Source organism: Symphodus melops (genome assembly GCF_947650265.1).
Source record: "Symphodus melops genome assembly, chromosome: 17".
In the NCBI taxonomy this organism is placed as follows: Eukaryota; Metazoa; Chordata; class Actinopteri; order Labriformes; family Labridae; genus Symphodus; species Symphodus melops.
The window spans coordinates 3,988,086-4,013,930 of NC_136707.1; the positions used below are offsets into that span (position 1 = coordinate 3,988,086).

Sequence of the window (25,845 nt, forward strand, 5' to 3'; positions counted from 1 at the left end):
GAGTGATGTCACCAACATGAGTTCAGCATGAACCCCTTCATTTTACCATACTTCCACCATGAAACAATTGTGCATCTTGAAAGTCTAACTTTCCCTTCACGCTTTTCGATGTTGAACACTAGTATGGACAAGCAGCAGTGCTTTAGGTTTTATAGAAAATTTTATTCAACATACATTTTCCAGCAAAAGGCAATATACAGGAATAGTTGTCGTACACTGCTGCTACACTGAGGATTTTTAAACTGGAAAAGATCAAATTAGGTGTGATTCTGCAGGTCATCTTCGTACTGCACTTTTTAACAAGACAAAACCAATGCAGTTAGTTTTGAAAGAAAAAAAAATCCAAATGTAACAGAAAAAAATCGTCAATGGTACATCAGGAACGCAAAGAAAAAGAGAAAACCCTACACACAAGAAATATGAACACCTGGCTCCTTCTGTATCCAACAACAAAGGCGTGTGTTTCTCTTAAATTTTACACGTTCATATTTTTAAATATACAATTCTTAAATGTTGTCTTTACAGAGCCAGCTATGCGCTATTGGGGGAGCATTCCATCTGTGCTTTAAAAAAATAAACAAAACTAATAAATTCATAGGGCTTTAAGTGTTTCATACAATGCTGGTTTTTGTCTCTAAACGATCCTCAAACCTGCAGGCTTGAAGTGTCAGCAGCTCCCTACCAAGCACAGCACAGTTACTGCCTCAAACCACCAGGAGGCGACAGTTTCAATCAAGAGAGGAGATGTCAAAGCTCATTAATGATTGTGGTCAGAGGAGGAATGACTGAGAAAGACGTTAAACCCCCTTGGAAAAAAAGCAAAGAAAGATGGAAGAGTAAGTCAAGGGGGGTAATGTCCATGCATGTGTGTGTTCCCAACTCAAAAACACAACCAAACTGTACATTTGCCAGTCCTGAGAAACCTCTGACATTAAGTGCCTACGTGCAAGATGAAATACAGACAAATTTTATCGTCCCCCCGCCATTTATTTTTTGAACAGATGCAGTGGATTTTATTTTATTATACAAGATCTGCAGAAAGAGACAAAAAAACCTCAACATATTCCTCCAACCAAACTAAGAAAGAATCATGTGTAAACTTGGAAAAACTTTTTCTTGTTGCACTAAAAAGGATGGCAGAAAATATTTTAAGAACCACATCAGGCCAACTCAAAGACGGTCACCCAGTTCGCAGCTGTTTTTGCAAATAAAATGACCAGATCAGCCCTCCCTCTCTTTTCTGTCAGTCAGTCAGTCCTCATGAACATCCTTCCATCTCATTCTCCACACAGCAGCATGATGCCTCAGCAAAAAAAAATCTTTAATTAAAAACATTCCCCCAAAAATCTGAAGGGAAAAAGCTAGTGAGTGGGTAGGGAAGAAGGCAAAAAACTAAGTCTAGAAGGTCATATATATATATATTTTTATGTATATATATATATATACACACACTCATATTTATACGGTGACCCGCTTCATCTTCCCGCTCTGATTATTTTTGTGGTAAAATCCAATCGATCATGTCTCCCACTTCCAGACAGGCAACAAAAAGAAAAGAAACGAAGCCTCAAACTTAGAGGGAGACGATTTAAAAAAAAAAAAAAAAAAAAAAAATCAACAGTCAGGAGGTGGTTGGTGCAGTTTATTTTGTGGTTGAGGGGAAATCCATCAGCTGCAGCAAAATCTATTTTGCCAAAGACAGTGCCGGTGTAGAGCTGTAGAGGTGTCCAGGCAGGTGTTAAAAGTGATGAATACACACACACAAGCACGCACACGCAGTCTCTCACACACAAACTCACACGGTTGGTTACAGTCTGTGGTTATGGTGTTAAAGTAGGAAGGGGGGAAGGCGGAGCTGGAGCAGGAGGCAGGAGGAGGATGAGGAGGAGGACAAAGAGGAAGGGCGGGCAGCTTTTAGTTGTGGATCTTGATTGCTTTCTCCAGGTAGGTGTAGCGTCCTCTCTTTGGAGCTTTGTTGAAATGATCCAAGCCCAGCCAGGGGCGCGGGTGGGACATGTTACCTGGAGGAAATATAGTGAGTTCAAAAGTCTCCGTGCAAACAAACAAAAGGTTAAGATTGTGTGACATCATGACTGTTGAGCACACTGCACAGTGATTACTGCCCTTCACTCCTGAATCATGACATTTAAATGTTGAGCGGTTTGATTTAAATAGAGGCGAAGTTTAATGTGAGGACCATAAGCTAGGTGCTGAACATTTTCATTCTTCTTTCTTTAGGCTGTTTTTTTTTTTTTTTTTTTTTTTAACTTCATTCCAAGAAAAGAAGCGTCTAGGTGTAAAAATTTAAACCACAAAACCTAAAGAAACCTTTTAGGTCAAACACATTTGGGCATCCCCCAGGGCTCTATTTTAGGGCTTCCTTTATTTTCATTTCATGTCTACTGAATGTGTAGTCATCCTTAGAAACAACAACTGAAAGTGACAAGGCTTTTTCAGCTGTTTCTCTCAGGCTGTGGAGCAGTCTCCTGCTTCACTTTGTCCTGTTCTGAGGTTTTGAACCACATTTTAAAAAACTCATCCACTCACTCTCGCTTTTAGTCCTGCCTGATGTTTCCCCGTGATATTATCCCGCTTATAATTTTGTTTCTTTGGCTTAATGAAGTTCTCCCAATGTTCTGTTTTTTTGGTTTTTATAATTTTATATGTTGACGGGGGATGCTGTGTCTTACTTGGTAGAGTCAGTAGTCTGTCAAACAGAAGGTCAGGGGTTTGATCCCCTGCTCCTGCAGCTACATGTCGGATGTGTCTTTTGGCAAGACACTTAACCTTAAGGTGCTCCCACTGCCTTGTTGGCGGTGTATGAATGGGATGAGTTACTTTTGATGGTCACTTTGCATAGCATGACATTTTACAACATTGTTATTGTATTTCTTCTCAACACATTTATACCTGCATTATAGATTCTTAACTGGAATTGATCCAAAGCCCTTTAAAGTCAATGTGCAGCACTTTGGAAAAGCTGTTGCTGTTAAATAAATGTGCTGAAGAAATGAGTTGCTATGACTTGAGTTCAAACATCTTCCAGAAGTAAAGTCACTATGGTTATAATTAACGCTTCTTTTTTGAAGAGATAAGCTGCTGTTGACGCCGTTATTCGAACAGCAGCAGGGTGTTAAAAGCAGGAGAGAAATACCTGGCTGTGGTTCAAAGTCCTTCAGGTTGACTTCGTACTCGTCTTCAGTTATGTACTGATGCCGCCCCATCATCACAATCGCAAACTTGAACTGAGGATAAACACAAATAGAACACATTTGTTAGTAAGAACCAATTGGATTAGTTGTTTTAACCAAAAGTGAAGAAGAAAAAAAAAAAAAAAGGTTAAAGATCCATCAGAAGACATTTTTAATTCAGAAGTTGTTGTACCTTCTCAAATTCTTTCTCCTGAATCTCCAACATGGTCTGGATCCTCCTCATTACCTCCCGAAATGACTCGCCCTGAGGTGGGAGATGAAAGATAGGAAACAGCAGAGGGTGAGGGACTGAGTAATGAATGATGTTACCTGGACTGCAAACTCTCTTTTAACACACACATGCAAACACACACACACCTGTCTGATCTTGAGCAAAAAGGGGATCCCGAAGGTGCCAAAGACTTCCTTGTGGAAGTGGGCGACAGGAATGAGCATTTCACTGTCTTTGTCCAAGTCCACCTGGTCCAGAGGAATCTCCTGATAGAGAAATGGTTTCGTCAAGTCAGTTACTTAAGAAGAGGTTTTAAAACGGTTGGAAAAAGGTTACCATCTTTAAAGCTTCAAAAAATGGTTTACTTTTAATAGAAAACAAAAAACTGTTTGAAGTTAAAGGAGAACCTTGTCTGTATATGGTAGTGTAGGTGTGCCACACTAGCTGAGATGTCACCATCTCTTCTCAAAGCTCTTTATGTTTCCACGCTAAATGATATCTCAATAGAACTGCAGTCAACTCTCCAGTAGTTTTGTGCAATTATATTCCTGTTGTATCTTTTTCAATGCTTTTTTATTTGTAATACTTTGAAGCCGACTCTAGTGGAGATGTACTGTCTTGTACCTCTGCTTATGGCAATACTGGCAACATTTTTCTAGTATGATCTATTTCTGGTTTTCTGCGATGGCAGTTTAACTTCTACCTGTGCTGCCACTCCGTCAGTTGAAGTGTAAAAGACGGTACCAAACTCAAGTGACATCTGCTGGCTGAACTAATGTTCTGAAGGAGTGAAACACAGCAAGTGAAGGCTGCCGAAGCGACTGCTTGTGCAGAGAAACTTCGCGGACTGATGTGAAGTGGAGTAGCGAGTACAGGGGAAAGATTATAAAACATTCACTTAAAAAAAGTTCATTTTAGACACACACACACACCTCTATTCTGAAGGTGCGGCTGGCAGCCGGAGATAAACATTCTAGCAGCTCGTCCTCTTGGTGAACTCCGATGATTTTATAGCTTACTATCTCTAACAGCCTGGAGGGGGAGAGACAGAGAGCGCGAGGATTAATACCACACACCGGCTCTTCAAAGAAAACAGAGCAGAAAATCACATTAAACAACAGATAACATGAATTAGTAAAAACAAAAATGTAATCCCACAGTTGATCCAGACAGCGTGCTCTCAAATATGGGATAAATCATTGCGCGTCTTGGATTCGATTTGAGCACCTCTGACAGCAGACGGGAGCAAACGGCAACAAGGCCATTTAAAGTACACAGTCGGGTATTATAATCAAACAAGTTACTGGTTATGTAATGTCAAATTAATATTTGAAATATAATGGAATAATGTTACAGTGGGGAAATGGACGATGAGGTACACAATAAATAGCAGAATAAAAAGAAGATGAAGCCTGGAGTCTGTCTCAGGCCAGAGACCAACAAAACATGGAGGACGCGACACACCCTTTCCGCCGGCTTTGAAATCACTCTACTCAGTGTGTTCACGACATGAAATCACATCTCAGCACGTATAGAAGTGTGATAATGTGATGATAAGAAACAAGATAACATTCACACTCAAGCAGGGGGGGGGGGGGGGGGGGGGGGAAGAGAGAGAGAGAGAGAGAGAGAGAGAGAGAGAGAGAGAGAGAGAGAGATCATTCTAAATGCCTCACTTCAGAATGAGAGCAAGAAGCTGCAGCTGGAGCCGTTTCACAAAATAAAACGACTTTTAAAAACGACAGTCACAAAAGCCAGGACAGTCTGGCGGGTGCAGCAGACGAGGGCTTATCATCAGGAGTTGTGCTTCAAGAAAAAACTTGCAGTCTTGAGTTGAGCCGATTGAATTTGTTCATGTTGGGAAGATGAAGAACGTGTGGTTTATTGTTTATGCTAACGGCTGATCCTCACTGTGTGCTCCTGATTGTATCGCTTTGATTTCCTATGGCAGCCATGTTTTAGTCGAATCAACAAGAATAAACATGACACACAAACATCAACGCAGGGTGAATACCTGAGCTTCTCTGAGCCTTTTTCGGAGAGCTCCACTGCCTTTTTACATTCTTCCAAAAGGTCGCGAACACAGCCGTGCTTGTCAGGGTAGAGGGTGATCTCCTAAAACAAAAAACATCAGCACTTTATGACGTGTGCTCCGATCACACGTCAAAGGAGAAATGGGTATTCAGACTGACATGCAGAATGTGGCTGATAATGAGCGAGTGTGTTACCTCCTCTCTGAACTGGCTGTTGAGCCAAATGGATTTAAAACTCCTCCTGTTTTCAAAGTCTGTAATTTTCATCTTTAACTGTGGAGAGAAAAAAAAGGGGGACAAGAAATCAACAAACGGAGTGCAGTCAACGTCAAATGTGAAGTTAAACATTTTCAAGAGGATAAAAAAAGAAAAGAAAGTGCAAGTATAAATAAAGGATGAAATTAGAGCTTCAACCAACTTCGATTTTAACATGATTAATGAATCCGCTCATTACATTCTCAGCCTCTCATTTAATATCTTGATCTTTAAAATAATGACAAAATGCACAAGTTAAAATCTATTAAATGACTGAGCAGCTACCGAAAAGTATTCAACCTGCTAAGATCTAAAAGCAGCACAAAAATGTAAACTATCAAATGACATCCAAGTGTCTTTGATTGCCTAACACCTTGTTGGAAACTTTGCAGCCCTAATTTAAATCTAAAGTGTGGATAAGACACCAAGACTGACCAAGTAAAACAGAGGGAAAAGAAAATTAAGAACGTTAATTTTATAATTTTAATTAAAACTTCATTGTCATTTCTCTTGGCCAAAAACAAGCATTGTATTAAACACGACTGAAAGGTGAAGTCGCAGCGTGCAAACAGCTCCTACCTGCTGGTAGTACAGCTTCTTGGGCTGCCGAGGTTTGAAGAATTGCAGCAGGTCCCGCAGCGTTCCCTCATAGTTGTGTCTGAGAGGATTCCCTGGACCGTCCCTGTACCTGGCCACCACACCACCAGGCAGGGGGGGAGGAGGACACAAGGGAGGAAGAGGAGGGAGCCAGGAGAAGAGAAACAGAGGTTGGGGGTGGGGACAAAAAGGAAGGAAACGAGGTAGAGGCGGGTAAACAGGACCAGAAGAGAAAATATAGAGGGATAAAGAGAGTGAAGAAAGGAGGGAGGGAGAGAGGAGGGGAGGGAGGCAGAGTGGGAGGAGTTAGAGGAAAACAACAAAGAAAGGTGGGGGGGGACAGGTTACGCAACATTTCTACTGACAACTCTGAGTATCAAATCATAAGAAATGTCAACAAACAGAGATGTGTGCCAATAAATACACTTCTTTGGTTTCTGATAAGGTGAAATTCACAAAGAGAGACAATATCTGTTCATGTGTGTGTTGGGAATGAGACAAGCCTCCTACCCCTGTGACTTGAAGAACTGCAGCAGCATTGGGTCTGTGTTCAACCTCTGCGCTACTGTCTTTGCCACCTGAAAAAACCCCCACAAAACAGTCAATTTAAGTGGAGCTCATTGCATCCAGTCAGTGTTCATCTGATGTCTCGTAACATTCAGAGCATCAACAACAATTATTGTGAAGAATCAAAATAGTGTAAAAACAAACAGACGGACGCATCAAAAGCTGTTTTCACAAATGCAAGAAAATTTCATCAAGGCCCGAGATGCTGATTCATAGAAGTCCCTGGGCAGTTCTCCCCGTCTGACAATAATTACAGACACGAGCACTTGCAGGAATCAAACATTTACCTCATGTTAAATATTCACATCAGGAAGACACAGAAAAATGCTAAAACACAGATGCCAGATGAGGGTCATACCTGAAAATAGTTCATGCGGTTAGAGAGCGTGACCACAAAACCGGGGTCATTGTGGATGGTCTTGTCACAGAAAATGACGTCCACGCGGTGGTAGAGGTCCCGGAAGTAGTCCTTGGCGGTCGGCAGCTCACTGCTGTCGTTCTCTGGGTCGTCCCTGTGTGGTTTAAAGGGAGGCAGGAAAACAGAGTCATGGAGGTAGAGAAAAAGAAGAGTTGACAGGAGCAGACAAAGAGCAGAATGAGGGAAGAGTAGGCCGAGGCGTCAGCTGGGAAGCGACATGGAGGAAAGGAGCAACAGGCCAGACTTGAACCTGAGCTGCCCACCTACTCTGTACATGGGGCACACACACCTGCCACTAGGCCAATGGATGACTAACATCACAAAGGAATAAAGCAGAATACACCGAATCATAACCTGTCAAACTGTTCAAGTCAAATTTACATTGTAACACAAAAAAACAATGAACTGCACATCACAATCTAAAAACAAACACACAAAGTGAGTCTTACTTCTGGAAGACAATGATGTCCCCGTCCATGAGCTCATCCAGGGCCTTGTCCAGAGAGACGTCATAGTCCTGTATCCGCTCTGTTAAGTTGGGCTTTACTTCCTGCAACACATAAGGCATCATGGGATATGTAGTCAATGTGTCGCTGCCTTTTTTAAGTGCATGACAGCATTTGGATGAAAATGTGGAGAAAAAAAAAATCAAAAAAAAATCAAATAAACAGAAGAAGGAGAAGAAGTGTGAAGAAAAATAGAGATGCTGCATATGACAGGGTGAGAAGATGCACATGTTCGTCTGCCAGAGAGAGAGAGAGTGTGAAGAGTCGGAAGAGAGAGGAATGTGCCTGTGAGTGTTGCAGAAATAGATCACCTCATAGAGGATAAGGCTAGTTTCCTGCTGAAACCCTGCTCGCTCACACATGACTGGCAGCAGGTCTCCTGTTTACAGCAAGAAGAGAGCGTCAGACACATGATTTCACTTCTGCGTGCACATTTACTGAACACTTTGTTCAGCCTCAAGTTGGACACCACTTACTTATTTTGCAGGATATAGGTGTGTAGATATGTCCACAATAATTTAAGCTTCTGGTTTTTGGGTCATACATCTTCAAGAACAACATGACATCATCTGCAAAGAAGGAGACAAAGTCAGACAAAAGTTAAAAGTTAACTCTGTATTTCTATCTGTCCTAAAAGGAAAAGATAGAGTCCAGCTGCTTTCTGTCTTCCTACAACAGTTAGCTCTCGTGCTAACGATGGTACCTCAAAGTTTAATCAGTTTGTTAATAGCTGCAGGCTCACTGAGAATTACTCCCGTTAACAATGAATGCAAATCACTATCAACTGGCCTTGTACCAGTCATTTCAAAAAGCCGTGAATAAATCAGCAACACTTGATTCAAGCTCCTTGGCTAACCACGTCTGTTTCTATTCTTCACTTTATCACGAGAATGCTCCTGAAAGAAGCCGCTCGTCTCCAGTGAAGTGACTTTCTTTTAAAGGTTTAATCGAAGTGTTTCACGATGTAAGGTCAACCATATCTCAGTGTATGAATCCTTAAAAGTCTTGTATGCCCACCAAAGCAAGTCACGGACTATCAAAAGGTTCATTTGCTTGGACTGATTCTTTTTACTCAATAAAGATCATCTTTCCTCTTGGGAAATGTGAGAGGAATGCTACACACACTGTTATGCAGAGGATACTCAATCATACTTATCAATGCAGCCGGACAAAAACAAATCAGTTAGGTAAGCTAGTATCAATGTGTTTGTGATATTAAGAAATATTCTGTTACTTAACTCAGACAAGTTTTTGTGCTTGGCCTAAAAAAACCTCAGACACATTCGAGTGATGTAACTGCCCCAGATGGCATCAGCCAAGTCTTCCAGCTCCACCGTTAGAAAACAGAGTTCTATTTGATCAGGAGACGTCCTCCAATATCCTCCAACTCCCACGCTCGACGAACTTCAAGGACGGCCGTCCAACTTTTTTAATTTCTTCTTTAAGACATTTAACCTGCCTGACTCCAGCTGCTTCGAGTAATTCATTATAGTTTTACTTGGATTATGATGATTAGAATTCTTAATGTAAATTGTAACAACATAGCTTCATCAGCGCTCACTAAGTGATCAGCGTTATATGTTGGTGATGCTTGTATTAGACTTGTTAACGTCATTTGATAATCCATTCATTACGGTTCCTGCTAATAATACATTCATGTTAGCATGTTAGCCAGTAATGAAGTGCGGTTGCTGCTCGGTTTGTCTCAACCATCTCTCTCTCTCTAGCTTTCTCGGCCCACACGCTTGAGGTAGAAGGCTTTAACCTTTAAAGCCTGGTTCTGCCCAAGGTGTCTGCCTGTTTTGTTGCCATGGTATCCAATTGCTTGTCCACAGAGGATTCCTGTTGGCTCTCTTTTAATAATAGAAGAAAGGGTACGCTCTAACCGGCTCTCTATGAGAAGGGTTTCGAGATCGTATTTGTCTTGATTTGGTGAAACACAAATTAAAGAAATGTACTGAACATATTTCCCCACAAATCTTAATAGTAACATCGATCTTAATTGCGAGAAGCAGCGTTTCTGGTGATGTATGTTATGATGCTGTCTGTGCAATCACAACTTCTATGATAGCTTCATGCAGTCAGATAACCTCCACATACAGAACAAATCACTGAGCGCTGAGTCAAAGGCCAAAGAGCCGCTGAAACAGACGGGAGGAGGTTTGGATGCGTTGGACTTACGGTCTTTGTCAAACTTGGGTAACGTGGCCCCGCTGGCTGCCATCTCTGGATCCACAGTCTCCAGAAATATTGTCCAGGGGTTCTCGCTGTCACTCAAGTCAATCATCTGGAGCACAACAAAAAGTGTTTACATTAGACCAGGTCGGATCACACATGATTGAACACAGTAACACAAACAAAGGCAGCTTGTTCAAATGACTGAACGCACTTACGGGGGGGGGGGGCTTGGAGAATCAGGGACTTTGACCTGATTAAGGTAATGTGGACCACTTTATTACAAGTGGAGGTTACGATAAAAAAAGAAGCTCTTATTAAATGATTCACTTTACACAGTGATGCTACTGTTTGGAATCGTTTTAAAAATGTGCTGCAGTGGAAAGTGCAGACCAAATACTTCTTCATCTTTATGATGCTCTAAAACAATGTCGGCTCAATACATTTCTTTAGGTTTTTACTGCCTTTTTTTTCCACAATTAAAGACTAGAGGCTGTCAGAGATCAAATCACTGAGCTCTCTCTGTTATGAGTTCAAAACTTGACTTCTTCCACCAGGTGAGGAAAAACAACAGATTTAAAAGATTTTTGAAAGACCTTTAAAGATAACTTCCAAGAGGACTTTAGAGAGCTAAGCCTCAACAGCAAAAGAGTTTTTATGGCTTTTGTTAAGGAGGGTGTGTGGGTGCGTGGGATTGGAGGGTATAAAAAGGAAGAGCACTGGCGTTGTCCTAAATGGGGAGTTCATCACTTTTCTAGTGTCCTTTGCAATCTAATCTGCAGACAGTTTTTCGTACAGCGACTGGGAAAACAGGATTATGTTCTGCTGTTTGCAAACCCTAAAGAAAGCTAAATCAAATATGAATGCACAGATGTGAAACACTTGGAGCGCCTCAACTGATTGCGAGTAAAAACAGCAGAAGGAAATCACAACGACAAACACTCACCGACTTGTTGCAGTCGGCCTCGTAGTCGAGCATGGCAGGCCGCTTGGTCCCATTGCTCCGGGCCTGCATGGGCCACAGCCTCATCTGGTCCTGTGGGAAACCCTGCAGTACAAAAAAAGAGAGTTGAAGTTTTATTTGCATTCAAGAAAAAAAAAAGACATCATTGAATGACATGATTGAAAGTAGCAAGAGGACAAGAAGGTAAATTAATGAGTGTCTTCCTTCAAACACAGAACAGGGAAACGGAAACATCAACAAGCCTTCTTTTCACTGAAAGCAGTGAGCTGCTATAAGAACAGCTTGAAAGACGGGCAACATAAAAAATCTTTATAGTCAAACAGTAACTGCCCTGCAGCAGAGTTTGTATGGAAGCCTTCATGCTAACAAAACATCAAGCGGGCCCTCATGAGCCCTTTTCAGAGTTCGATTCCGTCATTGTAAAGTCATATTGATACCACAGCTGCTTAAGAATTATGTCCTGCTACGTGAATTCAGTCAGAGTAGTGCTACTGACTCACATGTTTCCTTACATACGGACAGAGGTAGGCCTCTTACCATGGTCTGAGAGAGGTTCTGGACAAACTCCTGCAGCGTCGAGCTCTTCAAGACCTTGAAGACCGTGTACTTGACCTTCTCCTCGTCATACATGTCGTTGCCCTGATGGCCACAGAACTGATCCTCTGTCACCATCTGTAGAGAGGGAGAGGGAAGGATGAAAACAAAACGCATGTCCAAACTGTCGGCTGGATCTTGTCACAGGACGCTGTGGTTACTATCTGTAGAAACATATGTGCCTTTGTCATGTGGTCTTCATAGCACACAGCTCTTTCTCAAAACTCCACTTTTCAGACATTTGTGTTACTCTGGTATTTACTCAATTCTATTTATATTCTGACAAGACCGCAAGAAAGGAAAGAATGTTATCGACAAAATCAGAGACTTTGAATCGCATTTCAAACTTCATTTGAGAAAAAGAAATGTAAGACTTTTTAAAGACTTTCATAACCCTGCATGTTTCCTGTTAGAAGGTTGTAGAGCCTGCAGGACCTGCTGGCAGGGATCTGAGCCAAGTACCGTAGGCAAAAAAAACCAAACATCCCATCAGTTCGGCTTTATTTGCCAAATCCAGTTCATTGGTTGACCTTTATTTTGCATAGCTTCACACGCACCTTTTTATTTTTAATGTGGAATATTTTCAGAAATATCTGGATTGATAAGACGAGGAACAAAGAATTAAGTATGCGGTATAATCTCGATGCTAGTCTAAGCAGTTTTGCACTCTGCACAGCTTCTTTAATGAGCAGCTCTTCTCTTATATCACAGCATGTAAAACCAGACTCTGCAGGCACTCAGTCTGCTGGTTTGGCTTGTTTACACTCAGTGATACAAAGACTTCAAACAGCAGTGGTTGTTGTCGTTTCCTACCTGGACCTGCATGTAGAGGTGAGCCTCTTGGCGCTCCTTCCTCTTCTGTGCCTCCACCCGTTTCTCCTCCTGCAGACGCTCCACCAGCTGCTGCGGGATGTCTACGTCAGTCATTGGCTGGAGGACTTCACCTGGGATGCAAGGAGAGACTCAAGTAAGAACTGCAGCAGCACACATTCTGCAGCTCCAAAAACCTTTGTGCTGGAGTTGGTTAACAGACCAGCAAAGATTTTAAATGTTCAAGTTTGACAGACTGGAAGAAGGACTTGGGATGGACTTCCTGTTGACGTAGCTCACAAACTCCTTGTGGGCCAAAGAAGTCAACTCTGTCACGCCTTTTTATCTTTTGTTGAATACAGCACAGAAACAGACTGCGTGCTACTCACTGAGCTTGGACTCTCGGATGTAGACCAACATGTATGCGTTGGTGCAGTGGCGCACTGAGAGGTCGTCATCGTGTCCGCCATAGTTGTGCTCTATGGCTTCCTCCTTGGTGCACCGTGAGACCACATCATCATCAAACTTGCACCACTAGAGAGAGGGTTGGAATAAGGGGGGGGGGGAGAAGAACCAGAGAGCACTTAAGACAACCATTTATGTGAAATAACTCGATTTATCAACCATGTATGCGTCATCATCTTGGCTTGATGTCAATAAAGCCCAGTGTCAACTTGCTAACTGATGAAGCTTTACTTCCTGTTCTCCTAATGCTAAATATCCACAAGCTTGTGATTGTCCTTCTTCTGGAGGATTACAACAGGGGTGCTCAACCTCTTGGTCAGTCAGAAAGTAAACTACATTAACCTGCACTACTTTGTGTTGGAATCAGGAGCTAAGTAGGTGAGCTAATAAGGTTTAAGAGCCGATCACACTTTGGATTAGAGGCAAACTGAGATATCAGTGATGTCATGAGCGCATATGGGCTAATCTTGTACATAATGAAGAGGAATATCCTGGACATCACTGTTGTCATGACAACCATTCAATGTAAATGGTGATGTATCTTGACGAATCAAAAGTGCAGAAGACGGTATTTAGTTAAAAATGATATCCATCTGAGCATGCGCCACATCCAGCACTGTCTCCAGGGACAACGGCAGTGAAGAAGTCAGCGTGTAATAATGGTGAACATCTACACAGCGTTTATTTTCATTTCGAATGCATTCACATAGTAAAATGAGGATTAAAATTTATGTGAAAAAAATAAATAAATCTTTATTTCATCCAACCTTAAAGAAAAAAATTGATTTTTATAATCCTTTTTTTCCTTTTGAAGTCAGTGTTGGTTTGGGTCTCATTGACCCCATGTCTGCAGGGCTGCACTGCAGATTAGCAGATTAAACATTTCTAATGAAAAAAACACACAGACAATACAAAGACTTAGCTTGAATAAAGTCATGTGCTTTGTCAGCAACAAAAGCTGTATTAGTCGGTGTATAGTCCACTACTGACTGGCAGAACTTATGCTGCTAAGTCACTACGACCAAACAGGCTTTGAACACGGTTTGAAAATCTTATATATCTGAAGACCAAAGAAGATTATATTTCCGTTTGTTGGTCAACTTCAGAAACTGATTCACCTAGTTGTAGCAACCCTATCTGTATTTCTAGAAGAACTTGTCAGAAGTCAAGTCCCTACATCAATCTTTAAAATTAAGTTGGCTCGTGACGTTGTAGCGATATACAGTAGCGACTTTATAATACTATTTCAAGTTGTCCCCTTTTTTTTAGTAAAATGTACCAAAGAGGATGTGTGTAGACTTTCTGCCAGTCTGATAAAATGTTTGTTTTTCCAACGAGGTTATGGCTGGATCAGTATATCAACAAACAATGACTTGTCTTGTTCAGTCCCGTCTGAACCCTTTTCATTTAGTGACTGCCGGACTAAAGCCCACAGCCCTCGTTACCGTGGTGATAGCGTTATTAATATACTACACTTGCGCTGAGCGCACACTTAAACCCTGGATTAGACTTTTCAGGTCTTCTTGCTGTTGTTTTGACTAACGCTAAACAAAGCTGGTTGTGAATAAACTACCGTACATAAAGGTGATGTGTAAAGTTTGGAACAGCGGTCGTTTGTCAGACAATCGTCTCCCTTATTGATGAGAACGATTAGACACTATGCCTCCACCACTCAATGCACACCTGCCTGTTTGTGAGAGAGAGTTCTGCACACAACTGTGCAAACGCCTTTGCAGTGTCATTCAAGGACATTGCAATAATTACTTTCATTTTTGCAGGATTTTCCAACATCACAAGTTCCAGACAGAATGATACAGCAGGTCGCAGCTCTAATCCGTTAAAAGTGACTCACAGCCTTTAGATTTCTTTAACAATGCAGAAGAAGACAGAAAATATCTCTTCAGAGAATTCCCATTACCAATTGAAGGTGTTGACATCAAAAGCCAAGAGTGCAGAAACTCCAAACATGTCCACAGAATTTTTGAGTGAAAGGTGTGTAAAAAAAAAAAGTCCTCACGATTGGTTCCTTGACACTCACTTTGCCGTCTCCTTTTGGGTTAAGGTAGACGACGTAGTGACCGCCATGGTTGTCCCCGCTGTGCACTAGAACTGCATGCAGGATGTAGTTGGCTGGATCCTTGGAGTCCGGCTTCTGAAGGAACTCATCCAGAGGTAACTGATCTGGAAACTCAAATCTATTGAGGAGGACAGGGGAGGGCAGCAGAGAGGACGGACAGACGGGGATCGATTGGGAGGAAAGTGTGAGAAGATTGAAAACAAGAATGACAGAGGCGAGGAAAGGAGAGATTTGAGAAAAAAGGAGAGAAGGTTAAGACAGGGAGCGACAACATTTAAAAAGGAATACATTGCGTGTGTGTGCGTGTGTGTGTGTGTGTAAATAAAACTCTCGGGGGGCCAGGTGTTTTGGTTTCGTCACATGGGTGACTCACAGCTTGTGGAAAAGGCAACAGACAGAATAAAACTAGTCTGCAGGCTGTATGTGTGTGCGCTCCTCATGTGTCACATTGTCCAGCATTAGCTCTCTCAAAGCACAGCCAACAGGAAACACTCTCGGTGACTCACTTTCTCTCATTGCAGGAAGTCATGGTGTGCTGTTCACTGTCCTGTTTCTGGAAATAGCCACGATCTTTTAACCTACGTTTATATAGACCAGACCTGTGACTAAAATTATGTCTGTGCACCAGCCACAGAAGCATTGTGGGAGTGTAACAGTGGGGGAGACCTAATTCAAACTTGCGGACGTGTGTGTTTGTTATGCAATACAAGCATGTAAGAAACAGGTGGTGAGAGGTGTGTGTGCACATGTTGAGCTGCTGGTTGTACCTGTCGTTGATCTTGATGTTTTGGTCGGTCTGAGGGTCGTACATGAACCTCATCAGCTGCAGGTGAAGGATCGGAGGGAAGGTGAGGAACTTCACTCCCTTTTCTGCCTCCTGCAAACATCAAACAAAAAAAAAAACATGTCAAAAACATCTTAATCCGTGCAGAAGTTGTATCGCAAGTTTTGCTCAACAGCGATTTAGTACCACAAAGTTGCACTTGTGTGTGGGATGCAGTCTGTTTTGGGGAGGAGGGGTCACCCAGAGAGGAAAACGGTTTAATGAGGATTTCCATTGTGTCCACAACATGCAGTTTATGTGCACCTCTTTTGTTTTCTGGTATTTGCATTCCTTCAATACCGGAGCGCTCAGCCTACAGTGAAAGTACGGACCCACAAGTCGAGGTGCCCGTCACTCACCGACTTTCACTGCCGAGTCTTTCAATCAAAAAAGCACTCCCCTCCTGAACGATACACCAGCATTATCAAACTAATGGGTTTTTTTTTAGCATTATGTCTAAATGAATGATGATGACCTCATGAGGGAGGGGTCGCGTCGGGGGTTGTGTGCAGTCACGTCATGACGTTGCATGTTTCAGCATTTTATACCAGACTATTGGACACACCGAGATACAGAACACAGCCAACTTGTTAAATGGAAAATATGCGTCTTATACTCTGGATTTTACATGATTATTTTCCCTGTATACGAGCTTTAACATAAATACCAATAGTGCAACAATAGTTTGAATAATTTATGTTGTTAAATAAGGTTCCGATGATCACTGCATTTCTACTTTACTATGTAGAGGTTTGGCTGTGCTGTGATTCAACAGACGGAGGAATACAATGGCTTCAATGCGTATTGAGGTGCCAATGAAACATTCAAGTGCTCTTTTCATTTATTCTGTAGCTGCAAACTCGAGAGGGTCGTGCTTCAAGAAATATTAAAAGGTTAGAAAAAAAAAAAGTTTGATTGGATGACCTTGAATAGCAAAATATTCAAAACATTAGAAAGAATGTGAACCAGAATAAAGTCACATAAATCACGTGGATCCGATCGCTGTGTATCCTCACCTGCAAGCCATGCTCTCCTGCGTCGTATTTGTTGTCCCCATCTAACTGCTCAGTTGCAACATAGTCTTTGAATGACTCGAAGACTGGAAAGAAGCAGAAACAAGAATCATCTATCGAGGTAGCTTTAAATTAAATAGCTGTCAACAGAGAACAGACAATCAAGCCAACAGCCTCAATTAGAGGGAAAGATGAACAGATGGTTAACATCACTGATTCATTCGAGAAACCAGGGATTTGTGCCGACGCGTCTACTCACTGTTCTTCTTTCCTTTTATGCTGAGCTGGATGTCATAGTAGTCCTCTATCCGCTCTGACCGGTAGTCCACATGCTTACACTGAATGTATGACTGGAGACAAACGCATGAAAGGTTAGACTGGGATACAACTGGAAATTCTTTACATGTCCTGTTTCTCCAGGTTTTTCATGACCATTTCAACAGTTATATTTATGTGTCATGTTACTCAAGAATGACCATCTGTGTTATCATGAGGACATCGACACAAAGTACCCAGAGCTGTAGAGACAAGCAATAAAGGAGGACGACGAGAAAAGAAAAGAAAAAAAAACAAAAACATACCACCATCTTTCCTCTGAAGAGCTTGGGGATTGTTCCTTCAACACAAGTGCCTTTCATTTTGTTCTCCACGTTGTCCAGGAGCTAGAACACAAACACACCGGGTCGGTGATGATTCAGCATTCAGACGCACTCAAGATTCTTTCAGACAGGAGGAGAGAACTCACCACTCTGCACAGCTCCTGTACGTCATGTTGCATGAAGCTATCTAGTGTTTCCCACCTTCACAAAAAAAGGAGAAAAAAAACATATGGAGTCAGTTAGACAGAAGAAGAAAAAAAAAAAAAAAAAAAAAAAAAATCACAGATGAGGAAAAATGGAAATGCAGTGGCCAAAAAATTATTTTAATGGAACTCAAAGACCAAAACAGTTTATCATTGTGGCACAAATTTCTGTTTTTTTTCCACCTTTGTTACAATCATACATGACATTTTTAAAAAGCAGTGCGACACCTGCACTCTTGAGCCTTTCATTTCCAGCAAACAATCACAGAAGAAAATGTACCACCACCATTACTGAACCTTAAACACTCAATGCTGGTTTAACTTCTCATTCCAGCCTGCTTTTGTTCGACCCAACACAGGCGACAGGTGAGCTGTAGATTAAAAAAAAAAATGTTTTAAAGTCACACTACCCAAAGGACTTGGTGAGTTTCTTTGTGCCGACAGGTTTGTCACTGTGTTGCAGCTCGTAGAAAACCCTCTGCAGTGCAAGAGGAACGCTCTTGGACGAGTCGTCTCCCTCTGTGGGCATCATGTACACCGCCTGGGAAGAGAGAGAGGGAGGGGAGGCACCTGGATTAGAAGCATAGATCAAGTCCTCTCATCGTAATCGTTTTGTTTGGGCACTGGCTGTATGCGACTCTGATTTCTAAGATAAACAAAATAAAGCACTAGCTGCTGTAAATAAGCTTTTAAACGTCGTATGAAGGGCCTCAGAGAAATAGGATTTCAGTGATTGGCGTGCTACGGGAAAAGAAACCCATCACCTCTGTCGAAGAATATCAACATCAGACAACATTCCAGATGTTAACAGGTACTGATCCAAAACCTGTGTGAGATCACAAACTCAACAGTACACTTCTGACCGTGTATTGTTTTAATATGATTAATATCACTGTTGTTCTGTCTGACTCTGGTTAAACTCTCTGTAAACCTTATTGTGATCGTCTAGTTTGACTTTGCCTGTCACAAGTTGAAAGGACAGAAACGGATGAATCTAAGGCTTTCATTTCAACTTCCATATGGTTAACATCTTTTGACACAGCTGTCAAACAGCAACGTTTAAACGGTTTAAAGGAGATTGCCTGTTTATTATGAACCAGGTATGAATCAGCTCTTGTTGTAAACACTGAAGGAATCCCAACCCTGCTGAGAGAACACTGGAGCCCCTTCTTTTCAACGTTACGTCCCCTGATCATTGCAGGGCTAATTTCCTGTTATCAGTCCGTAATTAAAACTATTTCAACAGTAGAAGTGGAAATAACTATTGGTGGCAACACAGAACTGAACCGTCTGTGGCTGCTCTAGAGCTCACTGATGTGAGGTGGAAAGAAAAATTGATTCCTCTTAATACAAGTGGAATTTTTTTTACAGGCCATATAAATTATGGTATCAGAATCGGCCCATAGAATTGCACACAAGCAGAGACCTGACAACGCTTTCAAGACTGCATGGAGGATGTTTTTACACTGATACAGGACTGCAGACAAGGCCAGCATAAACACACTGAATACACACCTTTATGTGATCTGAAGCAAACGCTCCTATCTGACTCTACATTACCCTCAGACTCAAATAAAAACTCAATTGATATACACAAAAACGAGGGATAAAACGTTACCCGCCGCAGCTGGTTGGTGAAGAAGAGCGTCTGAAGCAGACTGTTCATGTAGCACGTAGCTCCCTGGTTCTTGAGACCGACGTAGCCTGTGTGTTTCTTTGAGTCCCAGCTGGTAACAAGGAGGGAAAGCACATTTTAGCTATAAAGTTCATAAAACTAAAAAAAGAAACAAAATTAGATCAGAGGACAATTAGGAAGTACGTACGCCACTCCGTGTGGAGCGTCTGCCTGAACGTAGACCTCAAAGGTGACTTTGTCATCGTCGACGAAGCCTCTCTCTGGATCAGTCACATCCTGAAACACACATCGTAAACAGTCAGTGCAAGTAATACACTGAGCTTCAAATAACTTATGTGCACATATTGTCTACTCTCTGTAACAAAACAATCTTTCTTGCGGGGGTTCTTGGGCCAGCAGTGAAATGGTACTTACGCTCCAGGACATGAAGTTGGAGAAGCCCCAGTCGTTCTCTTTGTGGAAGAACAGGTGACTGATCCTGCGGCTGAAGGACTTCTCGTCATCTTTGTAGTTGATGATCTTGAGCATGGCCTGTGCGTGGCATGACCATGACCTGAAAGACAGCGTCCAGAAATCAGACAAAAGTAAAAAGTACATCAGGCGTCGAACAAACTGATCGGAGTTCATTTATGAAAAAAAAAAAAAAAAGCAGCGAGTGTAAAGGGCACTTGGAAATGAGACGTCTTGATGCCAATTAAAGTTTAGATAAAGCTTAATTATCATGCGTAATAGTCTGAACTGCCAATACGACTGTCAATTAATCCATTGTCTCACTGCACTTTTCTTACTTCCTTCTTAAGGCCTTTCTCTAAATGTTACCCTTATCCACCTGAAACTGTTTAATGCTCTTCATGTTGAGTATTTCTCTCACATTTGTTCCTCTCTTGTGTTAACCTTTGTTTGCACCGTAATGGGCGGAAAACCTGCCATAACAATTTCCTTTCGAATGAAGGCGGTTTTATCGGCTCTTTTGCGGAATATTAAAAAGCAGCAGACTTTTCAGGCTGACATAATTGTCACACTGGTGCTTCAGTTGTTTCTATAAGAGAGTGACACTGTTGAGCCAACTATAATGGCGCCCATGTTATTGAGAATTTTCACACTACATTTTTTTTTTTTTAAAGGTTTGATTGTTTAGCTCACTTTCAGTGTGGTCACTATGCAGCATGGCGGGTCGGTAGCAGGCGCATGTAGCGACGATGCTAAAACAAACTGCTGCTTAAAATGCAATGAAAGTTAGGGAGGACTGCTGTGTGAGCTGAGCTTAATGTGAATCAATTTGCAGAGATTGTTCCTTACGGACATGAAAGAGTAAGTCAGAAAGTAAAATAAAGTTCTGTCAACGGTGACTCAATGTTATAAAACTCTGAAAAGTGGGCATGTGTGGGAGGGAAGCCATTTTTTATTCGCTCCATTATGTCCATATTGTTTTTGCATGTTACGAACTAAAAGTTCAACTTTAAAACTTTAAACATGGCCAGGAAAGAAAGGAAGCAAAAACCTCTCAGTTAGAAACTGAAGATAGTGATAATAACTGTTGAAAGAAGGTTTTGTGATTATAGAGACTTTTTTCCCAATAATATCTGTCACCGTTTATATCCGAGTGTAAAAAGTGTGCATGTGTGTGTTTCTCTGCATAATCGCCCAGAATCCCCTGTCCGAACCGGAAACCTACGTTGAATCGGACTCTGCGTTACACTGCAGGAAGAAGCCCACGCTCTTCTGGTGTGGCCGGTCCGGATAGAAGCGCGGCATCACCATTATCTTCCACGGGAGGTTTCGGACAAAGCAGGACGGGCTGAGCACCGACTCACTCAGGCGGCTGAAGCGCTCCACCACAAAACGGAACGTGGCCTCTGAACGCCAACTGGTGTCTGTGGATAAGAGGTGGGATTCTAGTTCAGGACTGACAGCATGATGTGTCATGCAACTGCATCTTCAGATCCTTTACCCTTCTTACCATCCTCCATGTCCTCTTCTGTGTTGTTGTGTCCGTCTGCCATGGCCACGTTACCATTGATCACTGGGTTGGCTGGGATTCTTGGAGGGTCGTCTGTGTCCCCAGCTGTACAAAAAAGAAAACAAATATGAAGAGACTGCACAGATAATAGGGGAGCTACCTCTTGTACCGGTAGGAAGCATGTTGACACTGATTGCCTTTTGTAGGTCAGAGAGAGTGGGTCAACTTTGTCAAGTATCGGGGGCTTCAAAGGGAAATAGAGAAGGTTTCCTTTCTTTGTAACCTGAGTGTGAAATGTGAATTTATCAAGATGACCTGGCACAAACTACAAGCTGGGCCCAAAACAGATCAAACATCTGTGGAAACACTTTAATTCCAGAAAAATTCACAGAAACAAATCCCTTCAACGCAAACTTTTTCCAATTACGGTTGTCAAAACAGTCAATAGTTAAAAGCGTGAAAAACATTATATATCTTCAGTTACGCGTTTGTCCAAAAGTTAACGCAAGCTGTTTGAAACGGAAAATTAGGCAAGTTCCTGCTCATTGTTTATTTAGTTTTTTACAAAAACATCGACAATGTTCTGATATAAGCAAATATTAAGTGTTTCGGACCAGAATTGTTATCTGTATGGTCCAGAAAAATGTTTTTTTATGGTTTTAAATTTTGTTAGGATGGTATCAAAGTTTAGGAATCGGGTATCATAATAATATTACTTCTAGAATGTTTGTATGAGCCGACCCATCTGCTGTAGAAATTAAAGTACGAAGGCAGATAAAGCTTTTAATAAATTAATGGATTTATCCTTTGAAGATCAGGGCTGACTTATGATCTGATAACCATTCTAAATGGCAACAGAAATAAAAACAACAAGATTCCTTTGTAAAAAGTAATGCAGCAGCTGTCTCCCATAGATCCTTTTTTTTTTTTTTGTTTTAAGTGGGAAAACCCTGCTGAGGCAGCAAGACGAGTCTTCGTTACCAGACTGGCTGTCAGGTTGAGGACCACAGGGAGAGAACGAACGAAAGAGTGTGAGTGTGTGTGTGAATTTCAGTGCATCGCAGATCATGCAACATTACAGTAGGCTGGGTAATTATGGACACAATACAGGATTAAGCTGCAAGTCATCAGTACAAAAACAGACGCACAGGCAGAACAACAATCATCTTCGTCGCATAATGAGCCAGCTCACTGCACCGTCTCATCTATTGAAACGCCTTGATAACAGAACCAGAGGAGCTTTGAATAGGCTTCAAGGACTGAGTGAAATCTGCTCGGGCCCTGTGATGAAGACAATGATGCTGCAGAAGTCAGCCTTGAAAAAACCGCTGTGGAATGTCTGAAAAAGTGTTCCTCTGTCTCTCAGGCTGCATCTCCCTACAGCTGACAGAAGCAGGCTCCGTATCAGTGTGCGCCTTTGCAGGTAACTTTATCGACAGAGTCCTCCGGGACACTGACCTCGTTTCCCCAAGTGGATTACACCCTGCTAATGGGGTCCTGTCACTCAACCTCCACGACAACTTCTTGTCCCGCCTACTGTGTCAACCTATCCTGAAACCTCTGAGAAGTCCACACTGATGGATAAGATGATCAAATCTGCACAAGCTTTAACCAGACATATTTCTACAGTAGAGGGAAACTCTTGCGCTTCAGTTGCTTCACAAAAGGAAGTCGGTGATCTCAGAGAATGATCTTTGACAATGATAATTTAGTGGACGAATCCTCTCTGAGAGCATCCAAAGAAAGTACTGGAGCACATTATTATGTTAGATTAAACAAACATTTTTAAAGGCCATGTAGCTGAGTAGCTCTGTATGTCCCTTTAAATGTTTAATGGGCAAAATAAGTAGCATATCAAAAAGCCAATTAAAGCCAATACTTGCTTTGGTGGCACTTGTCCATCAACTGTTTGAAAACTGCACCAAACATCTTTCCAATCCAGTGACAAATGCCAAAAAGTACTTCAAACTTTCAATATATTTCACAGAATTGGAAATGGTATCATTTGAAAAACAGCACAATGTTTGCTTCTGGTCCCTTTCCATCTGCTCCTCCCCGATATATTGAAACCCACACTGCGTTGTAGCAAATGCTAAACAACCAATTAAATCATTCTGGATAAAACAGAAAAAACAAGTGCAATGTGCAGAGCATGTGTTGGATCAATGCCACTTTTTTCTGTATGGAGCCTCAGATTGTAAAAGAAAATTACTATCTGGTAGTAGCCATTAAAATGTATAGACTTAATATGTCAATCTATTTCCAATGCCCCTGTAAGGATGCACTCCATGTTTGTGGAGAGCACTTGCTTCCAGTAAGACAATAATTATAAAATGAATGGCAGATAAATAGAAATTCTATCCTGGGAAGCGTATGCATGCGTTTGTCTAAATAAAAAGAAAAAGGAAAAAAAAAGATGCAAAATATTATGGTGCAGGGTGTATTAAGAAAAGTGTAAAAAGTCAAATAAAATCACCCGTGATAAATGACGCAGTGATGCTGAGTGTTCCCTCAGGCCAATACTCTGTCCAAAGTTGACATTAGCATAAAACTTTGTTGAAGGGTGAATGGTTCTGTGACACGAGCTAAACTGGAAAAAAAAGGTGGCCCTCTCTCCAACAAAAACTGCCAAACAAAAACACAGACCATTAAAAATGGCGAGCTCCATGCCGTTTTTGGTCCTCCATACAATGAAGCAGCAAATCCCCCGCGCTGCCTCCGTGCGGGGCCTGGCTTACCGCAGCGGCGACTACCGTCACTCGCCAAGCGGCGCAGCACACGTTTCATGTGACACAGCGGCTCAAAGTTAACACTCATACAAACGACTTAACCAAAGGATAACACAATATTTCACTGACACTTCATCCAGCAGGACTAACCAACCTTGTAACAACACCGTCAATTTAGCAAATCACGACTGACGCATCTGCGTTAGCGTTAGCAACCTAGCTACGTATCGCGAGCACTCGCAGCAGATTCATCTACAGGCCGTTACTGGCTAACATTAGCTGAACTCACTTGTACCAGTTATCAACATGGGGAAAAAATGAAAAAATACCTTCCGGGATTATATGCATTGCATCTTAAGAGAAATATTTAAATCACTGAAAAAAACGTCCAGATTACGTGAGGCAGATATTCAGGGCCTAACAGTCGAGCAAAAGCCAAATCGACCGATGCAAAAATACAAGCCACCATTTTGGATCTCCACACACCCCCTGCGCGAGCTTTAGCCGGAGAGCTAACTAGCATGCTAGCAGGTACATTCACATTCAAAAGTGCAAATGGATCTTATGCCCACTAGCTCACAATTAGCTGTCACACGACGACTGTAAAGTTTTTTTTCTAGCGATATGAATACACATGGCGTATCATCACATACTGTATTTTTCCCACCAAAAAAATAAATGACTTCCCTATGAATTGTCAGAGTGAACGACGTTAACCTGTTTATAACCAAGATCTGTTGGCAGGCCTGTATTTCATGCACAAGACCAAGACACGATGCTAACCCACATTGTGTGTTTTTTAAAACTGGTATTAGGAAACAGCCCATCTTTAAAATGAGACATTTTCTCCGTCATGAGCTAATAATTAAGACATAATAAACTAAAACACTGACTTTGAAATGGGACGCAGGTGCAGATACCTGTCAAAATAGGTCCCGAAATGCGCACAAAACAACTCGAGTTATCAATATTTATTCACCTAGAGAAGCTCCAAGTAAAATACATAATATATAGTTTATACAAACAACAACATGAATGTGGTTCTATGACTGCAAAATGACTTGACTGGACAATTGCAATATTATTTGTTGTTGTTGGCACATCTCGACAAAATGGGACAGCTTGTTTTGAAGCATTATTATGACAGACCGAATGCATGCATGTTTTGTGTGGCTAGTTTCCAACATTGTGGATGGACAATTGTTTTGTTTTTTTTGCTTATCCAAAATAAAAATAAATACTTTGCACAACATAGGGAGGGAAATACCACCTCTATTGGCTTAATGAGGTCAGCTCCACCACACAAGTATGCTGCATCGGACGCACAATCAGCGAAAAAAAAAAAATGCAGCCGGCTACCCTACTAGCTGGCTTTGGGCCTATATGTTTACTAGTAAAGTTGAGCTCAGCCTGAAGTTTTTTTCGCATTTTTTTTCGTGCAGTTGTCGAACTATGAGGCAATTGGTTCGGAAAGTTCCTGTTCTCACTTTTAAAAAGGTCTTCTTACCTTCCATCTCCATGTCCTCTGGTTCACTGAGCTGCTGCTCGCCGGCTTTCTGCTGCTGCTGCTGCTGCTGCGTGTGGTGATGGTGGTGGTTCATGTTCGCAGTTGTTGTTGTGGTGGTGGATGTGATGTGGGGCTCCTTGATATCTCTGTTACCCTCGACCTTGTCCAGGGTCGCTTCGTTTGGGAACCGGATTCCGGACTGCTGCTGAGGTGTAGTAGGATGCTGAGGTGGAGGTGGGGTGGACAGGTCGAGCCTCGGCGGCCGGGCCTGCTCTGCTGCGACCTCGGCCTTGTCCGCTGTCAGCGCCGGGGATTGAGGAGGGGAGGTCGGCGGGGGAGCGGGTAGAGAAACGCGGACGTATTTGCTCGCTATTCGCCCAATCTCGGCGCCGTTTGTGGGTGCGAGTCGCTGTCTCTGACTTGCAGGGTTGTGGGGATGGATGGACGGACTGGTGGAGGGGGGGGCTCCGAAAAAGGGGGGAGGCCCGCTG

General features: G+C 42.1%; 1 protein-coding gene across 2 annotated transcripts; it reads right to left on the reverse strand.

Moving 5' to 3' along the window:
* Nucleotides 1-141: 141 nt before the first annotated feature.
* Nucleotides 142-25,845, reverse strand: usp7 (ubiquitin specific peptidase 7 (herpes virus-associated)). Of its 2 annotated transcripts, none has more exons than XM_079366083.1 (31): nucleotides 25,355-25,845; nucleotides 21,119-21,223; nucleotides 20,834-21,032; nucleotides 19,573-19,711; nucleotides 19,346-19,434; nucleotides 19,141-19,249; nucleotides 17,933-18,063; nucleotides 17,466-17,520; nucleotides 17,302-17,382; nucleotides 16,980-17,070; nucleotides 16,724-16,806; nucleotides 15,652-15,761; nucleotides 14,825-15,002; nucleotides 12,732-12,876; nucleotides 12,346-12,476; nucleotides 11,476-11,610; nucleotides 10,921-11,022; nucleotides 9,981-10,086; nucleotides 8,276-8,368; nucleotides 8,111-8,178; nucleotides 7,743-7,843; nucleotides 7,234-7,387; nucleotides 6,819-6,886; nucleotides 6,291-6,399; nucleotides 5,652-5,729; nucleotides 5,438-5,538; nucleotides 4,356-4,455; nucleotides 3,570-3,689; nucleotides 3,385-3,456; nucleotides 3,155-3,245; nucleotides 142-2,021 (listed from the first exon to the last, which is right to left on the reverse strand). In XM_079366083.1, exons 1-31 carry the CDS (start codon nucleotides 25,446-25,448, stop codon nucleotides 1,915-1,917), a joined length of 3,345 nt encoding a protein of 1,114 aa, XP_079222209.1. In that variant the 5' UTR covers nucleotides 25,449-25,845; the 3' UTR covers nucleotides 142-1,914. The 2 variants fall into 2 exon arrangements, with proteins under 2 accessions (XP_079222209.1, XP_079222208.1); XM_079366082.1 differs by having other exon boundaries at nucleotides 6,291-6,393; nucleotides 25,355-25,582.